Below are 21478 nucleotides of genomic sequence, written 5' to 3' on the forward strand. Positions count from 1 at the left end.
TTAGGCTGATTGCAGAGAATGGCGCTAAACTGGGAATGGGAAAATTCCGAGGTACCGCGAACGCGGCAGAGCTTTGTGACGTAATATTCAAGCGACAAGATGGTGACGTCACTGGCGTCACGTTTAAGCGACGGAGAAGCGCTGACTTTAATAAAAAAATTGTGGCGGTCACAATCGGTTGGTTCGTTTTTATGTCCTGATGGCATTCGCCAACCTTTTTTCAAAGCTGTCAGACGTCTGTGTGAAGCGTCCGAGTCAACCACCTAGTACGTTCAGGTAGTTGTTGCTGCTGCTCTTTGATGTTATTGAAATTCCGTTTGAACAATCAATATCAACAATGATTAATTAAGTCTCGCGAATATTAATGTGACTAATATCATTCAGAAACGATACTGGCCATGTTCAAAGCAGCAGGGGAAGAAAGAGGAATAGCGACCAACCTGGTCCCAATACAAAGGTATGAACTATGTTCAAACTCTGTCAGTGGCAGTACACAAAACGTAAATTATGACTTGTATTGTATTTAGCACTGTATAATGTAGCCAATTGATTTATCTTTCAGAGGCAATATCAGCAGGCCCAGGGAACCAATAGCTACCTTGGTACATTTTCCCCAAATGGTGATTCCAAGGGTGTGAAAGTGCACCGTGACCGTGACTATGAACATGCCAGCGGTGGATTCATAAAGCAGACGACGGCATCTAAGAATGCTAAGAAGGTACATTACAGTGGCCAGCATTTTAAAACCAGACTGAATGTGAATGCACCCCAACAGGAAGTCCATCAGGAGGGTCAACGTCGAGGGAACAGGCATCAGACAAGAAACTCACAGAAACATGGCGGAGGCAGTAAAAACAGAAACCATACCCGGGTGAGCTTTCTTGATAGGATTTAGAGGAGCGGTTGCATTATGCTCATTTCTCATCATAGGTGGTCAAAGTCCGACAGTTTACGCCGGAATTTAAAGGGCAGAATACTTTGGATTTTGACGGACAGATCATATGCCGACATTTCCTTTTTGGAAAGTGCATTAAGGTGGGTTATGAAATAAGGACTCTAGAAAGGTGGCTGTCGAAAAAGAAGTGATTTTTTCCCCTCCTTCCCGGCTCTGCAGGGTGACAGCTGCCAAATGAAGCATGTAGAACCTGTCAACGATATCATCAAACAGCATTGCAAGTATTATGTGCAAGGATCCTGCATTCAAGGGAAGAGGTGTCCGTTCATGCACAATATCCTTTGCTTTTTATCAATCACATAGCCCGTAGGCCGTTTTCTCCGGGTACTCCGGTTTCCTCCCCCATTCCAAAAACATGCTAGGTTAATTGGCGACTCCAAATTGTCCATAGGTATGAATGTGAGTGTGAATGGTTGTTTGTCTATATGTGCCCTGTGATTGGCTGATCACCAGTCCAGGGTATACCCTGCCTCTCGCCCGTAGACAGCTGGGATAGGCTCCAGCACCCCTCGTGAGGATAAGCGGTAGAAAATGAATGAATGAATAACCCGTAGGCATATTCTAAATATATGATTATCCAAGAAAAGTAAAAAAAAAAAGTAACAGTTTTTGCGATAAGGATGAAATATTGAGAGTAAAGTCAAAATATAAAAATAGCATCAAATTGAAAAAAGTCACTACGGGAAAAACAAAACAAAGTTATAATATTACATACAATAAAGTAGGAAGAAAGTGATAATATGAAAATGTTTATTATGATAAAGTCTAAATATTATGATAGTCATGATATTCACAGAAAAAAATTAATATATATTTGTAAAGTACAAATGGGGGAAAAAAAGGATAAAAAGTTCATAATATGCTGTGTCACTGATAACACAAAGCTGAGATGCAGTCTTTGTTCTTTTAATATTTAAAGAAAAAAACATCTACATTGGTTTGTTTAAAAATGTAAACATGGCCCTACATCCTATTGATTTTTCAGTATGGAAACCGACATTTGCACACAAACAACATGCAATATAATACTATTTTATACTCATGTCAAACTCACAAGGCATGCAGGGAAGTATACCCTGCAAGCCAAGGATAGGCCACACGCTTCCATTCCAGTTGTATCCTTAATCAGTGTCCACAGTCCTTCCCTTGCAAATTTTTCCATCATAAAGGACGCTGTACCAGAGGAGAGGATTGCATGTTCTCACATGAGTCGCTTGATGACATTACGGCAAAATTGCTGGATGAGGTGAGTCACACGAGTTGATTTAGTTACAAATGTGGAATGTTTCTTTAGGAAATGACAAGGGGCTCCAATGTTTTTTTCCTCCAGGTAATAAAGGGAGACAATGAGCTTGTAAAAAAAGCTGAACCGAAGCCTTCGGTTCAGCCAGCCACGACCGATGAGCCGGACGTCACACAAGTTGTGGATCCAGCTGATGCTCCACGTCATGCTTCTGATCAATTAAAGCAGCCTTTCAGGTGTGTGTTTTAAGCTTATTGTTGAAAATACAGTTGATCCATGCTATTTGGGTTATGTGTTTTTCTCCCCAAATTCTCTTATCAAATGAAACATGAAAATGCAGTCACATTCTCCCGGCAGGTAATTCTCCAATAAATACTATTCTCAATCAAAATATTGATACAGCAAATATACTGACTCAATTTATGCTGAGTTGTGGTTGGCTTAGGCCGAGACCGTATTTTCTGGGCTGTGAGTCACAAAAGGCCAAAATGCATAATTAGGTCGAAAAAACATACATAAGCCACACTGGAGTATAAGTCATATTTTTTGCGGGGAATTTATTTTCCAAACTACTTGACCAAAACAGACATTAACACACACACTGCACTAAATCAATATGCACATGTATATGCTGTACAACATCTCCTGCACAGCAGCACTTGATGGAGGTTTTTGCATTGAATTTTACTTGCTTTGCTATTAATTTTTTTATATTTTTGCACTACTGTTCTTGCTATTTGTACCTTATTTTTTATTTTATTTTACTATACTACTTTACATAGTTCCATTCCTGTATTTTGTTGAACCCTGCATGCCCCCGTGTTGTCCAAATCTGTAAGCTGCTGGATCTGTGAATTTCTCTTGGAGATGAACAAATCGTCCGTTCGTCCATCCGTCGGTGTAAGATATGCTAGCACAATGGTTATTTGGCTACACCAAAAATAAACATGAACAGAAAAGGTGTCCAGTGTTTATGTAACAAACACTTTTTCATTTATAAGCCGCAGGAACAGCCAACCTATGAAAAAAAAGTGTGACTTATATTATATATTTATATTATAAAATGGCTGAATAAAGTAAAATACATCTGGACCAGGAGGTGTAGGGCCTGGCGGACACATAGCTGATGACATCTGGTTGGTCCAGGTTGCCTACTGGAAAATCTACCGGAATGACTCTGTGTAGACTTGGAGATGTGTACAGGTCACAAATGTGTTCTGCTTTCAATCTTCAGGTTAAACTTCTATAACAGTGCAGAATCCAATGCTGGCAAGGAAGGGCTGTGTCGGACCGAGGATGCGACCCCCCCTGAGGAAGATGTTCAACCACATGCACCATCTTGTCTGGTTCCCAAGGCCCCTGTTGGTTATTCCGTGGAAGTGTTGCGAGGACCTCAGTTGTACAATCCATTGTCTAGTTCCGTCCAAACTTCTCCAAGTCAAGATGGCTCTCCTCCTGATATCAGCAGCAGCTCAGGAAATCTTAGCAACGTTCCTTACACCATTGATTCTGTCCTCAGGGTGTCTACCCGACAGCATAACTCTGCTTTGCATCTTATGCCTCATGTCACGGGTGTGTTACCTGCCAAACACGGTGCCGGCAAAGTGCAGGAAAAAACACTCAAACAGACGTTAGCTCGTCAGGAGGTTCGGTATGACAACCAGGAAATGGCTTCTTCTTGCAAAGCATCGCTTGCAGAATACATGACAGCATGTCCTAACACCCCTCGTTGTCCAACTAATGTGGCATCCTCTGCAGACGGGGGTCAAAGTCACAAATCCAGCAAGGATGTTTCTCAAAGCATCTTCTCAAGCCCGCCGACTGCCATATCAACACCGAACCCCCGCACACCGTCAAGGCCACATCGATCACATCTCACAAATAATTCCCAAGCCTCAGGCAAGCCTTTCAATCCCTTCTGTCAGCAGTCAACTCGGTTAGAGGACAATGCTCCTTTCACTCCTTCCACTGAAGTCAAAGATTCTTTAAAGCAACAAAACACCCAGTCTGGGACACCGCTGGAATATTCTTCTGCAGGAATCACAGATTCTCTCGACTCCACACCCTCCAAAACACCATTTAAAAGCCTATTTGCCAACGACATCACCAGCACTTCAACAAAGCCCGTCAGCCCTCATGGCTTGCTTCAGTCGCATGTTCCCAGTGAAAGAACAACTTGTGCCGGGTCTCTCCGCAACCTTTTTGCAACCCCCCTAAGTGAGCTCACCGCTCCTCTGCCGTGTGTTCCACCTCAGCCGCACCATTCAATGAGTTCTTCCACTCCACAGGAGTCACGGCAGCCAGGTAGCAATGCCCCAATCTGGTCAGACGGTGCTCTAAGTCGCATCACAGAGATCCCGCAAGCGACCTCCCATAAAATCACTCCTACAGCAAACAAAGACTGTCGCTTACTAGCCGTCATCGACGGGCCGATGCAAGGGGAGAGCAAATCAGAAACTCCATGCAGCCCACGTGCATCTGCAACCCATCAACAGTTGGGTATCCTGCCAGACCACGTTGGTAAGAACACACCCGCTGCTTACCTTATCAACACCAACGAGGACTCTGAAATGACGTGTCTTTTTCATGATGCAGATTCCTCAACAAAAGCCGCCTCCGGTTCAGTCCTGAAAACGCTCTTCCTGTCCCTCAGCCCCTTTACAAAAGATGGAAAGTAGCTGGATGGAATTCAAAGACTCTTTAATGGCAGTGGCTGTATGCAAGTGGGGGCCGCCCCGCAAGTGTCTGTAGTTATATGAGGACTATTAGAAATATTGCTTGAATGACTCCTGTTTCAATTGGGGAAATCATTTACAGCAGGAGTTTCAAAAGTGTGGCTGGGGGGCCATCAGGGACGTCCTTTTTTTAATTGACCCTGGCCCCTGCAAAAACGGAAAAGTTGAAAACTGAGTTTTAGCTGTTTTTGTTTTTCCCTACACTACTCACAATTTTGGGAGAAATTTTCAATTTACAAGATAACAACAGCAACCCCCCTTCCCCCAACCATGTTTCTTTGCTGTTGTCCAATGAAAAGATGAAAACAATCTGCAGTGTACTCATTTATGTGACATACTGTGTGGAACTTAATAGAACTTTCCTAGGTAGGAAAGGAAAGACACTGTAGGCTGTGTGAACCTTTGGGTTGGCACTGCGGTTGCCAAGCATCCTGCCATTGATTCCTAGCCAACAGCACCATCTCGTGGACAAGTCCTGCAAGCGTGATTGTAGGGTTCGGCGATACTGCAAATTTTCGTAGATACAGGGAAATATTTCCATGTACTATAATTTATTCCCCTTTTAAGTAATGTCAAAATAATAACAATGTAAGACACATAACATAATCTACACTATACTTCCCTATCGATGCTCGTGGTGAGATTTCAACCCGCCGGCCCCGCCCAATGGACCAGTTTGGCCACGTGCAGCGGTTTGACGCTCGCGTTGTTTGGCTTTAAACTCTAAGCCAACGTGACTTCGTGGCGGCTACGTTTGCCGCCTCCACGATGACCGAATAAGTGTTGAGTCATTACGTTGGTTTGATGTATTTTTATCTGGGCAAATGTTGTATGTTATGCCTAAAGTTGGCGAGAGTAACGGCAGTAATAGTATATCACAGTAGTAATTATCTGCATTTTTTGTGCGGGCACCTTTAAACTCTACGGAAGTTATTTTATTTCCCCCGCAGAGAATGTCGCCGTGAAGGTAAATAAGGGGGAAGTACCTCCTGCCGACAGGTTGCATGCCTGTCAAATCTCACATTTATCAAGCTGAAGGGGAAGAACAGGGTCAAGTTTTACCGCTTCCCGTTTCTCACATACAAAGGTCAGATAAAAACAGTTTTATCTACACACTTTCATTCATGCTTTGCGGTCACACTATTACAAATAGTCGCCAAGTAATTACATGTGTCAAGCACAGGTTCCTTACAATTCTCGAACATCGGCTAAAATCAGTGTTAAAACATCAGTGTTAACATTTTAGGAAGTTATTGTGTTTTTATATGCTCTGGTTACTACCGTACAGGCAGAAAAGACAAAACGAAAGACAATTCGGGGAAAATAAACACTTGGCCCGGAGGAACATGTTCTTTTAAAGCGGTGTTTCTCAACCTTTTTTGAGTTCGGGACCCAGTGACGAAGGCTGTGGTCATACCATAGAAGCCGACAGACGCCTGCTCGAGTGGGTTTGTCTACTGCTGCGATACGTCAACGTCGCTGCCATATTGGATGGGTCGATGCTGTGCTATAAATGAATACAAGTCAATGTACTGTAGCGACCCTAACGTAGGCATGTTGACATGTGCTCTTGAGTGTCTGGCTGTTCCGGGTGACTGTGAATGCATCAGGTGTGAGGGGGGCGTGTTGTTGATGAGGAAGCACTGTTGAGTTGCCGGCTGTGGTTTTAGCTGCGTGATTACGGCCGACAGTATCCATTACTGTTGTGCAATAAAAAGCTTGTCATTTCCATAGCGTCGGCAACGACGCTATAGTACTTACTTTCATAAAGCGCTTTTCTACAAATAAATGTAATTCTTCTCGTTTGGATATTCACAAACGCACTACTATACTTGGTGCCCCTTTCCCCAGAAATAGTCATATAATCAATCTTACCGAGATTTTAGAGCAACCCCCCAACAATTTCACTCGCAAAGTTACACAAACAACCGACAAAAAATTAACAAAGAGTAATTCATATGTACAAGAACCTAATGTGCATCTATTTCCAGCCAATGACGGACGTCAAAGTGAAGATGGAGCCTGATATCGAGGAAGATGAAAGGTGCTCTTATTACTGGGAAAAAAAAATCTACATTTGTGTTTAATGCTGTATGCTGTCATATGAGTGCAATCAGCATTTTTAAAATGAAATATACATCGTCACAACTACAGTGTATTACTATTATTCTACGACACTGATTGTTGCTGCATTGTTATGCAATAAAATGAAATACGCTGACAATAAGTTCAGTTGCATGTCCACCAAAGTGGTTGAAGACATAACCTAAACTAGCCATTGCTTGCACATTATGCTTGTCAAGAACGTAGAATGCAAAAAGAAAATGTGTATATGACCTAAATATGATTTGTCATATCATTAGAGCCTTCTTGACATGACATAACACCCCTATAGTCACCTTTACACTTCTTTTTGTCCCTATAGTACACATAACTAGAGAAAATAAGACATAATGTAGACACGCATGCGAGTATTAGGAGAGCTCCTAATATCTGGTAGATATCGTCTCATTAATGTAACATTGCTTAATTTGCTTAATGATTAATTTAGTCCAAAATACGCTGAATATGCTGATTGTTAGACTACCAATAGGTCATATTCCACCACAACAACATGATAATTAACATATTTTTGAAAAACTGATAGACTGAAGCCATAAATTTGTAGAGCAATGAAGCGAGGCATGACTTAGAATTTTGGTTCAGTAATCACTGTGGTCACCCTACATAACGATGTATCGTTTTGTTGTGGTTTGATGAATAAACACTTTGAGCAGTGTCTACACGGAGCTGAGTGAGGACAAGCTGGAGCTCTGCTCAGAAGTGGAGGACGAGGATGCGCTCATTAAAAATTATGAAAGTCAAGTCCAGCTCTTCTTACAGGTCTGTACCGCTTGTTGGCTTGCCATGCAGGCGTTTCAAATGTGCATATGTACTGTATGTGAATTAATAAACTTAACACATCACCTATAGCATGATTCAGTGCAATTGAACACCATTGCAGGTAAAACCACACACAAATACCTTTGCCTGTGCTTTGTATTGGAATAGGAGCGTTGGCGGGCGATGGAGATGTGGCCAATAGCAGTGCTAGAGGAGGACCAACTCAAGGATCTCTACCACAAAGTTTTCACCAATGGACAGAACCCAGACGCCATGACACAGAAGCTCAAGGTTTAATTTGACCTCTTTTCAACATACGTTCTTGCTTTTAATGATTCATCTTGTTATCTTCAGGCTGTAAGCATTTAAAAGCTCTAATAGGTCTGTTTTGTCTGCCTATAACATCAAGATTTAGTTTCTTAGTTTCAGACGAAAATGAACCCCTTCTAAAAAAAAACTTGTTTGAATAATACAAAATTCATTTTTTGTCTTCCTCTCAGACAAGGAGAAACTTGTTTTAAAATAAGACAAAAATTGTCAGACGAGGTGAAACCCCATCTAAAATCCTTGTTTGAAAATAAGAAACTTATTGGTCTTATTTTGTTGATTTTTCAGACAAGGTGAAAGTCCTGTTAAAAATAATAAATGTATTTTTGTTTTATTTTGTCTTATTTGTCATATTTTTGTCTTATTTTCAGACAACGTTAAAACTCCATTTAAAATCTTAACTTTTGTAAATTTAAAAAATATATATATATTTAAAAAAAAATGTCGCCCCAATTGGGTAGAAGCCAGTGCCTTGCTGTGCCGGTCCCAAGTGTGGATGAATCCAGAGGGTTGTGTCAGGAAGGGCATCTCACGTAAAAATGTTGCCAAACCAACTATGCAAATCAACAACACAACTTCCATACTGGATCGGTGGAGGCTGGGGTTAACAACGATCGCCATTGGTGCTGTTCACCTACAGAGTGCGGGTGGAATGTCCTGGAGGTAAAAGAGTGTCAGATAGGGTGATGAGTCTGAAGCTAGAAATTGAAGGTGTATTGTTCAGTGTTGTTAGTGGGTATGCCCCACCTCGATGAAGTGATGCTGAGCACCCCTAGAAGGGAAAGAGTTGTCATTGGGGCAGACTTGAATGGACATTTTGGTGCAGGAAATAGAGATGATGAAGAGGTGATAGGCAGGTTTGGTATTCAGGAGAGGAACACAGAAGAACAGATGGTGGCGGACTTTGCCAGAAGGATGGAAATGGCAGAGGACCAAACGGTGGAAGCTGAAACAAGAGAGTTGTAGGGTCAGGCAGGAGTTGAGACAGGCTCTGGAGGGTCAGGAGGTGCTTCCAGATGACTGGACAACAGATGGGAAGGACGTGCAGCAGGTTAGGGTGATCAAGGATAGGAATGGAAGTGTACTGACAGATGCCAGTAGTGTGATGGGAAGACAGAAAGAGTATTTAAAAGAGTTGATGAATGAGGAAAACGAAAGAGAAGGAAGAGTAGAAGAGGTGTCTGCTGTGGACCAGGAAGTTGCAAAGATTGGTAAACAAGAAGTAGAGCATTAAAGAGCATTGAAAAGGATGAAGAGTGGGAAGGCACTTGGTCCTGATGGTATACCTGTGGAGGTATGGAAGTGTCTAGGAGAGGTAGCAGTAGAGTTCCTAGAGTTGTTCAATAGGATCTTAGGTGGTGAGAAGATGCCTCGGGAATGGAGGAGAAGTGTGTTGGTGCCCATCTTTAAGAACAAGGGTGATGTGCAGAGCTGTGGCAACTATAGAGGTATAAAGCTAGTGGTGCTAGTGCTAGCTACCTGCTAGTGGTGCAGGGCATTTGTGAGGACTGTAAGACGGTGGTAAGATGTGCTGGAGGTGTGACTGCATCAGAGATCAGCTTGGAGCCCCTTCTTGTTTGCTGTGGTGATGGACAGGCTGACAGATGGGCTTAGACAAGAATCTCCATGGACTATGATGTTTGCAGATGACATTGGGATTTGTAGTGAGAGTAGGGAACAGGTGGAGGAGATGCTAGAAGAGTGGAGGTTTGCCCTGGAAAGGAGAGAAATGAAAATTAGCCGCAGCAAGACGGAGTATATGTCTGTGAATGAGAGGGACCCAAGTGGAAGAGTGAGGTTACATGGAGAAGAGATACAGAAGGTGGGGAATTTGAAGTACCTGGGGTCAACAGTCCAGAACAATGGGGATTGTGAAAAGGAGGTGCAGACAAGGAACGGGTGGAGAAAAGGGTCAGGTGTGATGTGATAGAAGAGTTTCAGCTAAAATTAAAGGAAAGGTATACAAAACTGTGGTGAGACCAGCCATGTTGTTTGGTCTAGAGACAGGAAGCAGAACTGGAGGTAGCAGAGATGAGGATGCTGAGGTTGTCATTGGGAGTGACCAGGATGGATAGGATCAAGAAGGGGTACACCAACAACATTACATGTTAGAGGCCATGGAGATAAAGTCAGAGAGGCCAGACTGAGATGGTTGGGGGATGTCCAGAGATGTCCAGAGGGAAGATAGTGAATCGTCCATCTAAAAAAAACTATAAAGAAACTTATATTTGTTCTTTTTTGTCTTATTTGTCATGTATTTCTCCTATTTTCAGACAAGGGGAAACTCCATCTAAAAATCGTGTTTGAAAATAGCAAACTTATTTTTTTTAATCTTATTTTTGTTTTTTTTCCAGACGCAATGAAACACCATCTAAAAATCTTGTTTGAAAATAAACATTATTTTAATTGCCTTATTTTTGTCTTATTTTCAGACAAGTAAAAATCCCAACTAGAATGCTTGTTTGAAAATAAACCTATTTTTGTCGTATTTTCAAACAAAGTGAAAATCCATCAAAAAATATTTTGGAGTTTGGAGAGAAATTTGTTTTGGTTTTCTTGTCAAACAAGGTAAAACCCCATCTAAAAGAATTTTTTCTTACTTTTCTCATATTTGTTTTTTTTTTCAAGGTGACTACATCAAAAACTTAAACTTAAACTTAGACAACCTATTTTTCTCTTCTTTGTCTTATTTTATATTTTTTTCAGACAAAATGAAAAATTTTACAATTATAAATAAATAAATAAATAATTCTCTTGAAATTAAACTTATCAGACAAGGTGAAACCCCCTTCTAAAATCCTTGTTTGAAAATAACAGAAAGTTATTTGTCTTATTTTGTGTTTGTTTTTCCAGACAAGGTGAAAATTCATCTTGTTGAAAAAAAGAAACTCATTTTTGTTTTATTTTTGTCTAATTAAAAAATCTTGTTATATAAAAATATAAATATTAAATATTTGTTGTCTTATTTTTGTATTATTTTCAGACAAGGGGAAAACTCCGCATTGTTCTGAATCCTTGTTTGAAAAAAAGAAACGTCTTTTTGTCTTATTGTCTTATTGTCCATCTGAAAATCAAAAACTAAACATGTACATTGACCAGGACAAATGTAAAACCTTGTGCTGAACTATCTTGCACCGCTTGTGCTAAATGGATTAAAAGGAGTTAAGTTAAGTGTGTTTTAAGTCACAAGAATTTGTAACATTGTTGTAAGTGTCAGATCTGTCAGATGATAAAATGTAGTCAATGGGTTTGGTGTCCACACAAGTAATTACAGTGCTAGTATTGCCGATGCCAATACTGATACTGCTAAAATAGTTACACAGTGGAAACCTCGGTTAGCGTATTCCCCGGTTGGTGTGTGTTTTGTTATTAACGTAAATATTTACACCTCAATTTTGACAAATTTTTTTGGTTAGCGTACAAAATGACACTTGTCGTGATGTTATTAATAGGCTGCATTGGTCCAACTGTGTTCTTGATGTGTTGCTATTGATGTATGCTTGCTACTACATAGAAACAGGCAGCAGAAGTCACCCCTGTCATCCTTCGATGATGACATCAGTGGTTGACTCTGTAGTTCTTTGCTAGCTAACAAGCCACAAGTCTCCAAAATGTTGCCTAAAACAATTTAACGGTGTATACAACATGGATGAAAGGGAAAACTGAACATTTAACGTTTAATATTTAACATTTAATGTTCTTTTTAGTTCACTTTTTGTCATTAGGTCTCCAAGCGTGAGGCAGGCTCTTCAAATGGCAATGTGTCAAAGAAACGGAACATTTAACGTGACTGTTGCTAAAGCGTGATGTGGCAGTGAGATCAATACGGACACCACCTTTGGCTCCATTTTTGGTTATTTTGCAACCGCGGAGAAAGTTGAGACTAAAGAACCTACACGATTCCAAAGATTCTCCTTTTCCTTCACAGGATCAGCTCATTCATTTCACAGAGCAGTCACGTAAACTTCGAGTGGCCAATCAGGAAGTGGAATTGGTAAGGACTATCTTGGTTATGTTACAGTTGGTAAAAAGTTTACAGCCCAACAGGGGCATGAACGTCACATGAATTTTGGGCCCTTGGTGATTGATATGTCACCACCTTGCCAAGGTCTGAGGGTGACAGTCTCGGGTCTTCTTCCAAATAAGGTGCAGTTACTAGGTACCATTGTTTGAACTGATTATACTGGAATCTGCTTCTTTAGAAATGCAGGCTTATGTTTTGTGGTTACGACGCACAACATAGTTCATTAGTTCCAGACCTGACCATGATAAGGGCCATTCAGAGAAGTAGAATATTTTCATACCTCGAGCATTGAAAACCTTGTTACAACCTTCTATACAAGGGGTTTAACATTATTAGAGCCCTCTAGACATGAAATAACACCCCAATAGTGACCTTCACACACCTATTACCCAATATGACATATTACATTTTGGTGTGGGACAACAGTAGCCGTTTTAGGGGTTACTGTGGTAACTGGATTATTGTGAAGTCTGATGCTTGTGTGTCTCACCAAACATTACAGGGGACCCATTCTGATCTACATATGTTGTTAGAATGTTGTATTCTTGTGTTAAATAATGCCAAAGTTTCAGATAATGAGGTTTGCGCATTTGGAAGAGACTTGTGAAAGAAGTTTGGGATGGCTCTGAGCGCTTGCTTTCAGAGACCTGTGATGTCACAAAGAGCTGGGCTTCCTTATATGGGCATGCGCTGTAGGCCAGTTTCCCATTGTTCGCTGTGGCTCCCAGGAAATCTTTCTATGAGGCAAGCTCAGGCAGGTGTGGTGAAGACAAAAACGTTTTAATCCATCAACAGCTTTTCACACTGAATTGTTTTTATGAAATATCTGCCAAACTGTTGCTGAAGCCAGAAGAGTTTGCTCATGCCGGGAAAGACATATTAATGTCAGGCACACTATGCCTACACTCAGTAAACGTGGACACTCCAAAATGCTTTTCAATTGGCTCTCCAAAGGCTTTATTCAGTTATTATCAACTGAAAGTACGGTACTTAAGAGCACTTGACCAATCACAGTGGAGTGGGCGTGCTCAGAGGTGGAATAAAAACAAACTTTTTTTTTTTTTTTTGGAAATACAACAGGAATAGGTGCAGATTCTGGAAGATCTAGAACGTTTTCTGTGAGCACTGTGGTGGTCTCATTATGGACACATACAGTGCATCTGGAAAGTATTCACAGCGCTTCACTTTTTCTACATTTTGTCATGTTACAGCCTCATTCCAAACTGTATTAAATGAATCTCTTACCTCAAAATTCTACACAAAATACTCCATTATGACAATGTGAAAAAAGGGTTTTTTTGACATGTTTTGAATTTATTAAAAATAGAAAACAAAAAAATCACATTTACATAAGTATTCACAGCCTTTGCCATGAAGCTCAAAATTGAGTTCAGGTGCATCTTTTTTCCACTGATCATCCTTGAGATCTTTCTACAGCTTAATTGGAGTCCACCTGCAGTAAATTCAGTTGATTGGACATGTTTTGGAAAGGCACACACCTGTCTATATAAGGTCCCACAGTTGACTGTGCATGTCAGAGCACAAACACCAAGCATGAAGTCAAAAGAACTGTCTGTAGACCTGCGAGACAGGATTGTCTTGAGGCACAAATCTGGGGAAGGATACAGAAAAATTTCTGCTGCTTTGAAGGTCCCAATGAGCACAGTGGCCTCCATTATTCGTAAATGGAAGACGTTTGGAACCACCAGGACTCTTCCTAGAGCTGGCCGGCCTTCTAAACTGAGCGATCGGGGAAGAAGGGCCTTAGTCAGGGAGGTGACCAAGGCCCTGATGGTCACTCTGTCAGAGCTCCAGCGTTACTCTGTGGAGAGAGGAGAGCCTTCCAGAAGGACAACCATCTCTGCAGCAATCCACCAATCAGGCCTGTATGGTAGAGTGGCCAGACGAAAGCCACTCCTTAGTAAAAGGAACATGGCAGCCGGTCTGGAATTTGCCCAAAAGCACCTGAATGACTCTCAGACCATGAGAAACAAAATTCTCTGGTCTGATGGCTTTCGTCTGGCCACTCTACCATAGTTACCATACCATACCATTGGTGGATTGCTGCAGAGATGGTTGTGCCTCAAGACAATCCTGTCTCGCAGGTCTACAGACAGTTCTTTTGACTTCATGCTTGGTGTTTGTGCTCTGACATGCACAGCCAACTGTGGGACCTTATATAGACAGTTATTATATTTCCAAATCATGTCCAATCAACTGAATTTACTGCAGGTGGACTCAAATTAAGCTGTAGAAAGATCTCAAGGATGATCAGTGGAAAAAAGATGCACCTGAGCTCAATTTTGAGCTTCATGGCAAAGGCTGTAAATACTTATGTAAATGTGATTTTTTTCTTTTCTATTTTTAATAAATTCAAAACATGTCAAAAACCTTTTTTCACATTGTCATAATGGAGTATTTTGTGTAGAATTTTGAGGTAAGAAATTAATTTAATTCAGTTTGGAATGAGGCTGTAACATGACAAAATGTAGAAAAAGTGAAGCGCTGTGAATACTTTCCGGATGCACTGTACAACTACAGGGATAAAAGTAAGGAATTGTTCTTGTTTTCATGCCTGTTTGATTTAATTCTTGTTTTTCATCTTTTGATGACTTTTTTAGAGTCCGACTTCGAGTCGGGAGTTCCGACTTAGACTACCTTTTTGAGCCTGTGTAAATGATAGAAAATGTGAAACATAATCATGTGGCACAGGTAGGTCCCTCCTCTCAGAGATTATGATATATACGTATTATGATATATATACCCCCCATGTGCCCTATCCCAAAGTGGCAGTTTGGAAAAGATCTCATTATTTATTTATTATTTATATTTATTTATTTATAAATGTAAGGTTTACAGCATCATCGGTCAGTGCACCCAATGTAAGGTTTACAGCATCGTCGGTCAGTGCACCCAATGTAAGGTTTACAGCATTGTCGGTCAGTGCACCCAACGTAAGGTTTACATTTTCGATTCCAACTGGTTGGAATGATAGCGTGTAGAATATGGTTCTATGTGTTTATTTTCACACAGAGTAACAAGCACCTTTTAAAGACAGTGACAGAGCAGCAAGAAAAGATAGAGGAGCTACACACAGAGCTCAGGTAACTAAATACTACCAAAATGTTCTTTTTAGTTCACTTTCTTTTTAGGTCTCCAAGCGTGGGGCAGGCTCCTCAAATGGCAATGTGTCAAAGAAAGGGAAAGTGAAAGGTAAAGTGAAAGGAAGACACTGGCCAGATGTTTAGTCCAAGCATCAAACACCACCACCATCACGAAAGAATGAAGAAGACATCTTTAAACATGGCAAAGGATCTGCTGCTGTGAAATGGACAGTGATAAGTGAGCAGTGTAGTGGTCTCATTATTGAGATGCCCCCCAAGATGTGGTCTGGGGGCCATTGATGGCCTGGGTGTTTTTTTATATTGGCCTGCGGCACATTCTGAAAGATGTTTTAAAAATGGAAAAAATTTAAAATGAATTCAAAATATGAGAAAATAGTTGTAATCTGACAAGAAAAGGTTTACATTTTATGAGATTAGGGTATAAAGTCAGAATATTATGAAAAAAAAGTTGAAATAGTTGGAATTAAAAAAACAGCAGCAGAAATAGAATAAAACAGCTGTAATTTTCTGAGATTAAACTTGTCATATTGTGACAGAAAAGAATGTAGTAGCAACAAACCCGAGACACACTTTTCTCTTGAACTACATACATATATATAGTGTAACTTCTTAGCACATACTTTATAAAATATTAATGACCCTTTCATTTTTGACTATCTGGCCCCCGCTGGCAAAAGTTTGGACAAACACAATTTAGGTATGAGTTCCGACTTACAGTAAAGTTGGACTGACATTGGCGTCGTAGAAACAGAACCCGTTCGTAGGCGGAGGACCACCAGTTGAGCAGATGTATGATTGTATACTGACTGACAGGAAGCCGTGCTAAGGTGTTGTCCGTGTGTCACAGAAAGACGAGCGATGACCTGAGAACCACCACAGCCAAAACAGGTGACCTGACCCAACAACTCCAAGGTGTTGAGCATCAGCAACAGAGACAGGTCAAGAAGGAAATACATTCTGTGTACTCTACTCGCCTCATTTGGAGGGATCTTATTCAACGTGGAATTGCTCTGTTGTATGAACACATGTAACAGACTGGTTAGACCACTCCAGGATCTTAATCTGATACGTGCTCATGGTCTTGTAGTCCATTCCAGTCTTAAGAAGGCATATGGTCTTGTTGATGCTCATTCCACTCTTGTGAAGTTCTACAATCTAGTTGTTGGTGTTTTAGTCTGTGTCAGTCTTGTGCCGGTCTACAGTCTTGTAGAGCATTCTAATTTTGTACAGGTCTACAGCTTAGTCCATTCCAGTGTTGAGCAGGTCTATAGTCTTGTTGATGGCTTTCAATCTTGTGAAGGTCTACAATCTTTCAGATGGTCTTCTAGTTCATTCCAGTCTTCCAGTGAAGTTTTACGGCTCTGTTGATGGCTTTGTAGACCATTCCAGTCTTGCGCAAGTCTACGGTCTTATTGTTGGTGTTGTAGTCCATTCCAGTCTTGTGCAGGTCTATGGTTTTGTCCCTGAGGTTCTTTGTTAACACTTTGGTCTCGCCCATGGTGATGTGAATGATTCTGTGTTGTGTCTTTTGAGCTAACTTGGGTTACTCCTGGGTCTGTAGTCTGTGGTCTTATATCCCTCAATCAAATCCAAGTTAGAACGTATGTCTTTGTACGGGTAAACATTCAAATGTGTCTTGTTTCGTACGTTGTTCTGCTGTGAAGATCGTGTGTGTGTTTAGGAGGAAGATGTGGGAGAGACTCAGCAACTCCAATCGCTTCAGTGGATTTTCGGCCAACGAGAGGAAAAGTGAGCATGTGACTGTTGATTCACCTGCAAAGTCAACCTCCCGGCTCCTCACTCCTGAAGTATACTAATTCATTGGTGATTATAGAGTTTGACCCATGTGTTTTTACCGGCTTAGACCAAAGGCTTGGCCGGAAACTGCTTGTGAGGAGCAACGTCAGTGGGAGAAAACAGTCAGTGCCCTGCAGGCTCGATGTTCTGTCCTGGAGCAGGAGAAGTATGAGATCCTGACAAAAGTCCATGAGAGTATGCAAATGGCTGATGCCATCGCGCTGCAGGATGTGGCTAAGGTCTGTCTTTGATTTTGTTTGTTTTTCTTGCAATTACTTACAATTACTTGCAGTTGTATACAGTGGACCCCTCCCCCCCACCTTTCCGTTGCAGCATTCACGATTCAGCAAATCCACAAAGTTTTGGCTACATCGTGATGCCGATACCACGTGTTCGTGGATCATCTTCCATTGTCATTCATTCATGGAGAGTTTCTATTTTTATAAATAGTATGTTTCATAAATGTGTCAGGCATACTTAGAGATTCAACCTGGATTGCGTTCTGAATGAACAGTGGCATTTGAAGAGAGACTGGGAGGGTTCAAATAATGACAACAGCCACTTTGATTGCAAATGTTAATCCAAAATCGAAGGAGAATGCCATTGTCAAGCAAGCGGGGGGCTTTGGAGTATGGGATATTTATGAGAGCTATCATTTACTGCCGTTTTTTTTACTTTACCTCCTGCAAAGAGGTGGCTCTACTGTATACTGGTTCAGGTTTTATTATCCTTGAGCTCCGCTTTTGCTTCTTATCTTTCAGACTGTTGGGAGACAGAAGCCAAAGGTAGGCGATTTGGAAAACAAAGATAAGGCCATCCAGCAGCTGATCCAGGAAGCTGCGATGCGCACCAGGAGGGAGGTACTTTCTTTCGTATGTGGTTCTTCGAGGACAGCACGGTGGCCGTGGGGTGGGGTTAGCATGGTCAACGCGTGGTTAGCACATCTGCCTCACCACCTCACACACAATGTGTGTGTTGGTGTCGGTATGCCATCATCATGGCACACTGTTCGGGACCTGCCTCGGTTGTGGTCATGGTTTGGTTCATTTTCAGGCAGGAAGTCAAACAGCAAGTCGATTGCAGTGTTGAGCATCCAATTCCTTTGAGTGGAAGAGACAGCTCACCGGTGAACAACCATCTGACTGTCTGACTGTGTCTTGCCTATTTCACAGGTAGATAATGTACGTGAACAGTGCAACATTGAAATCCATCGACTAGCAGAGGAGCTGTCCCATATGCATATGGTAAATATCCACCCCCTCCATCAGTGGTTCTCTACTTTGGCTGCGGGACCCACCGTCACCCCTCCATGACAAGTGGTGACTCAAAGTGCGGGAGGTTTTCAACTCATACTTCTCATATAGATTATATTTTAAGGGACTGTGCTGTTCTCCGGCAGATATCTGCAACTGTGTGAGGGACCCCATGCCCTTCCTCGCCCAGTCGCTCAGAAACTTGGCATGCACCTTGTGGTGCTATAGCAAGCAAATAGGGTGCATTCACAGACATTGGGTCATTACATTGTTTATTTTGTATTTTTCCCAGGCTGAAAACGGCTCCGCAACCTACTTTTGGGTCCTGACCCACCAGTTGAATACCACCGCTCTAGACCCAATTTCCTCCACTGCTTCCTTTATTGTAGCCTGTGAACAAGCTCCCGTCCGATCTGATTGTGTCTGTTCCTCCTCTCCGTCCATCTCCAGAAGTGTGCGCTCCAAGACTCTCACATGGAGAGGTCCAACCATGAGAAAAAAGCTCTGCGGAAGGAACTGGAGATGGTAGGTCCTATGACAGACACACAACACTTTGGTTTTGCTTTCAGGAGTTCAACTCCAAGATGTTACATTTTTTTTGATGGCCATCTCTGTGTGGAGTTTGCATGTTCTCCCCGTGCATGCGTGGCTTTTCTCTGGGTACTCCGGTTTCCTCCCACATTCCAAAAACATGCTAGGTTAATTGGCCACTCCAAATTGGTTGTTTGTCTATATGTGCCCTGTGATTGGCTGGCCACCAGTCCAGGGTGTACCCTGCCTCTTGCTCCAAGACAGCTGGGATAGGCTCCAGCACCCCCGTGACCCTCGTGAGGATAAGCGGTAGAGAATGAATGAATGAATGAATGGTTTTACATTATTTATTATCAGAACAATTGATTTGGTTAGAGTCGAACCTTCTGGTTTACGTTTATGACGAACCTACGGGTATGACGCTATCCAAGGTTCTTCTGTATTTATTTTATGCTTGGCATTTAATGTTCCAGGTAACAAAGTGCCGGGCAGATGAAGACACGGAAAAGACCAATGCTCTTCACCAGAGGTGTCTAAATGCCGAGAGGATGAGGGATGAAATGAGCATCTCGTTGCAAAGCGCTCAATGTAAACTCCGGAAGTTAGAAATGGAGTAAGTGTAAAAAGTTCAGGTTTGGTGTCATGGCTTTTCGATGTAACGCTCGCAGTTGGCTTTCATCGACAGGAGGGGCGGGGTGATATGAAAATGTAGATCAGTAGTAGTAGATCATTCAACGCTGCAATAGAAGCCTGTTGTTCCGGCAATCAAGTCTGCTGCTTGTGTGTCTTGCGTGCGGTAACACGTCTTTGTTTCCCATCAACAGCAGCAGCGAGGAAGCGCAGCGCAGCCAGGAGGAAGTGCAGCGTCTGCAGGGCTGCTTGGCCACAGCCTGGAAGGACCGCGACAGTATCAGTGAGGATCGACTCCAGTTGCAACAAGAGAACCTGAAGCTACACAGGGAGATGGATGAGCTGCACAGAACGTCCATGATGGCCCAAACCACTTCCAGACAGCAGGTGAGTTAGCTTTCATGTTCTGGCTTTGGTGCGGTTCCATTTCAGTTGGGTGCGGGTTGTTGCAGATGTTGCAGATGGAGCAAGAGACCAAGAGGAAGGTGCAGACATTTCAAGCACAGATGGTGGCGCTGGAAGAGACCAGCCGCAGCTTGAATGCTGATCGGATGCACCTCCTCATGGCACAACAGAAAAGTCTTCAGCTCTCCAAGGAAGAGGCCACCAACATGGCAAAGGCCTTTGAAGCCAGGATCCAACAGCTCATGTAAGAACTGACTCTGGGGGTGTTTCCATTCTACTAGGAATGACCCAGTCCCATTCTAACCAAACTTACCTTTCTGCGATCGGATCGGTCAATGTGTGATGTGGCGTTTCCCTCAGCATCAATTTGCAGTAACACATACTTTTTTAAGATTGTTGAACCACAAGTCACTGATGTACCACCCATTCTGTGCCAAATTAAAGCTATAAATACACAATAAAATGAAGTGTGAAGTCATTCAAGTGATCTCCCTGACTTCCTGACTACAAATGTGTGATGAAAGTTGTGAGCTGTAGAGATAACCTGGGTGTAATTGCGTTGTGCTGCTTTTCAGGACGGAGACGAATCAACACAAACTACGATTGCGGGAGCTGGAGCTGCAGCTCAGAAACAATCACGACACGATGACCGAGGTTTGTGCAACACGACAGCATCGTGTCATGTTCACTGTCCTTCAGTCAAACCTCACTCAGGGACTCATTTTTCTCATACAAAGTACTGAATGTATGGGAGAACATTTTCCTGATTGATGTTTAGCACGCTGGCGTCACAGTCGAAATAAACATAAGCACAAAAGGATGCCACGGAACTGCCGCAGGTTCAAAAACCCGCTGCTTATTATTGCCCAAAGTCACAAGTGAATGTACAAGCAATGGCTAGTTCAAGGGGCCACTGTACATGTTTGTGTGTGCAGTACGAGAGGCAGCTAGCAGAGCATCAAGACAAGTCGGTTTCTCTGCAGAGACGACTGACTCAGGCTGAGCAAAGGGCAGCGACTGCTACACAACAGGTATTGGCTGGCTACACCAGTATTTTATGGGATATGCGATAGCAGGCGACCATATTTGGTTTTCTGTGGTGTTGATCAGTACTACTTCATTTGGAAAGCGGTAAATGTTTTGCCTGATATTTCACATGCAGCAGTCTTAGCCTGATAGACACTACTGTTGTGTGAATGTGCCTCATTGATTTCCTCACAGCTGTCTATGATGACATCCCAGCAAACAGCAGCAAGACTGCAAAATGAAGATTCTGACTGTACGTGAACCCTCATAATTCATAGAGCGACGTTGGAATTTACTTGTCAGGAGAATGTGTGATAATAAAGGATTTTGATTTGTAGACACGTTTTTCCTCCATTTGTGCATATTTCTATTAAGATTTGTGCATTTTCATTTGATATACTGTATTTTCAGGACTATAAGTTGCCCCGGAGTATAAGTCGCACAAGGCCAAAAATGCATCATTAGGTAGAAAAAAACATAAGTCGCACTGGAGTACAAGTCGCGCAAGGCCAAAAATGCATCATTAGGTAGAAAAAAACACAAG

General features: G+C 42.1%; 3 protein-coding genes across 3 annotated transcripts; all 3 read left to right on the forward strand.

Moving 5' to 3' along the window:
- Positions 1 to 3: 3 nt before the first annotated feature.
- On the forward strand, positions 4 to 5193 carry LOC144894415 (uncharacterized). The gene is made up of 9 exons (XM_078793455.1): positions 4 to 276; positions 385 to 457; positions 563 to 871; positions 931 to 1035; positions 1115 to 1229; positions 2092 to 2201; positions 2286 to 2434; positions 3433 to 4718; positions 4794 to 5193. Exons 1-9 carry the CDS (start codon positions 200 to 202, stop codon positions 4874 to 4876), a joined length of 2307 nt encoding a protein of 768 aa, XP_078649581.1. The 5' UTR covers positions 4 to 199; the 3' UTR covers positions 4877 to 5193.
- Positions 5194 to 5405: 212 nt separating this feature from the next.
- LOC144899790 (sodium channel and clathrin linker 1-like) lies at positions 5406 to 17045 on the forward strand. Its single transcript, XM_078793217.1, has 7 exons — positions 5406 to 6977; positions 7711 to 7816; positions 7985 to 8107; positions 12072 to 12137; positions 15201 to 15271; positions 16140 to 16230; positions 16974 to 17045. Exons 1-7 carry the CDS (start codon positions 6892 to 6894, stop codon positions 17043 to 17045), a joined length of 615 nt encoding a protein of 204 aa, XP_078649343.1. The 5' UTR covers positions 5406 to 6891.
- A 1084-nt stretch (positions 17046 to 18129) lies between these two features.
- LOC131126530 (sodium channel and clathrin linker 1-like) lies at positions 18130 to 21195 on the forward strand. The gene is made up of 8 exons (XM_078793458.1): positions 18130 to 18333; positions 18793 to 18867; positions 19347 to 19486; positions 19698 to 19890; positions 19956 to 20152; positions 20484 to 20562; positions 20844 to 20939; positions 21130 to 21195. Exons 1-8 carry the CDS (start codon positions 18325 to 18327, stop codon positions 21193 to 21195), a joined length of 855 nt encoding a protein of 284 aa, XP_078649584.1. The 5' UTR covers positions 18130 to 18324.
- The last annotated feature ends 283 nt before the right edge of the window (positions 21196 to 21478 follow it).

The sequence above is a fragment of the Doryrhamphus excisus genome, linkage group LG9 (genome assembly GCF_037039965.1).
Source record: "Doryrhamphus excisus strain RoL-2023G ecotype Guam linkage group LG9, RoL_Dexc_Guam_v1.1, whole genome shotgun sequence".
NCBI lineage: Eukaryota > Metazoa > Chordata > Actinopteri > Syngnathiformes > Syngnathidae > Doryrhamphus > Doryrhamphus excisus.

Coding starts and splice junctions, on each gene's coding strand:
- LOC144899790 (XM_078793217.1), top strand. CDS start 6,892: ATGTACAAGAACCTAATGTGCATCTATTTCCAGCCAATGACGGACGTC. Junction 6,978..7,710: donor GATATCGAGGAAGATGAAAG/GTGCTCTTATTA, acceptor CACTTTGAGCAG/TGTCTACACGGAGCTGAGTG. Junction 15,272..16,139: donor GAGCTACACACAGAGCTCAG/GTAACTAAATAC, acceptor CGTGTGTCACAG/AAAGACGAGCGATGACCTGA.
- LOC144894415 (XM_078793455.1), top strand. CDS start 200: ATGGCATTCGCCAACCTTTTTTCAAAGCTGTCAGACGTCTGTGTGAAG. Junction 1,230..2,091: donor GAGGTGTCCGTTCATGCACA/ATATCCTTTGCT, acceptor ATCAGTGTCCAC/AGTCCTTCCCTTGCAAATTT. Junction 2,202..2,285: donor CGGCAAAATTGCTGGATGAG/GTGAGTCACACG, acceptor TTTTTCCTCCAG/GTAATAAAGGGAGACAATGA.
- LOC131126530 (XM_078793458.1), top strand. Junction 20,153..20,483: donor GCCAGGATCCAACAGCTCAT/GTAAGAACTGAC, acceptor GCTGCTTTTCAG/GACGGAGACGAATCAACACA. Junction 20,563..20,843: donor ATCACGACACGATGACCGAG/GTTTGTGCAACA, acceptor TTGTGTGTGCAG/TACGAGAGGCAGCTAGCAGA.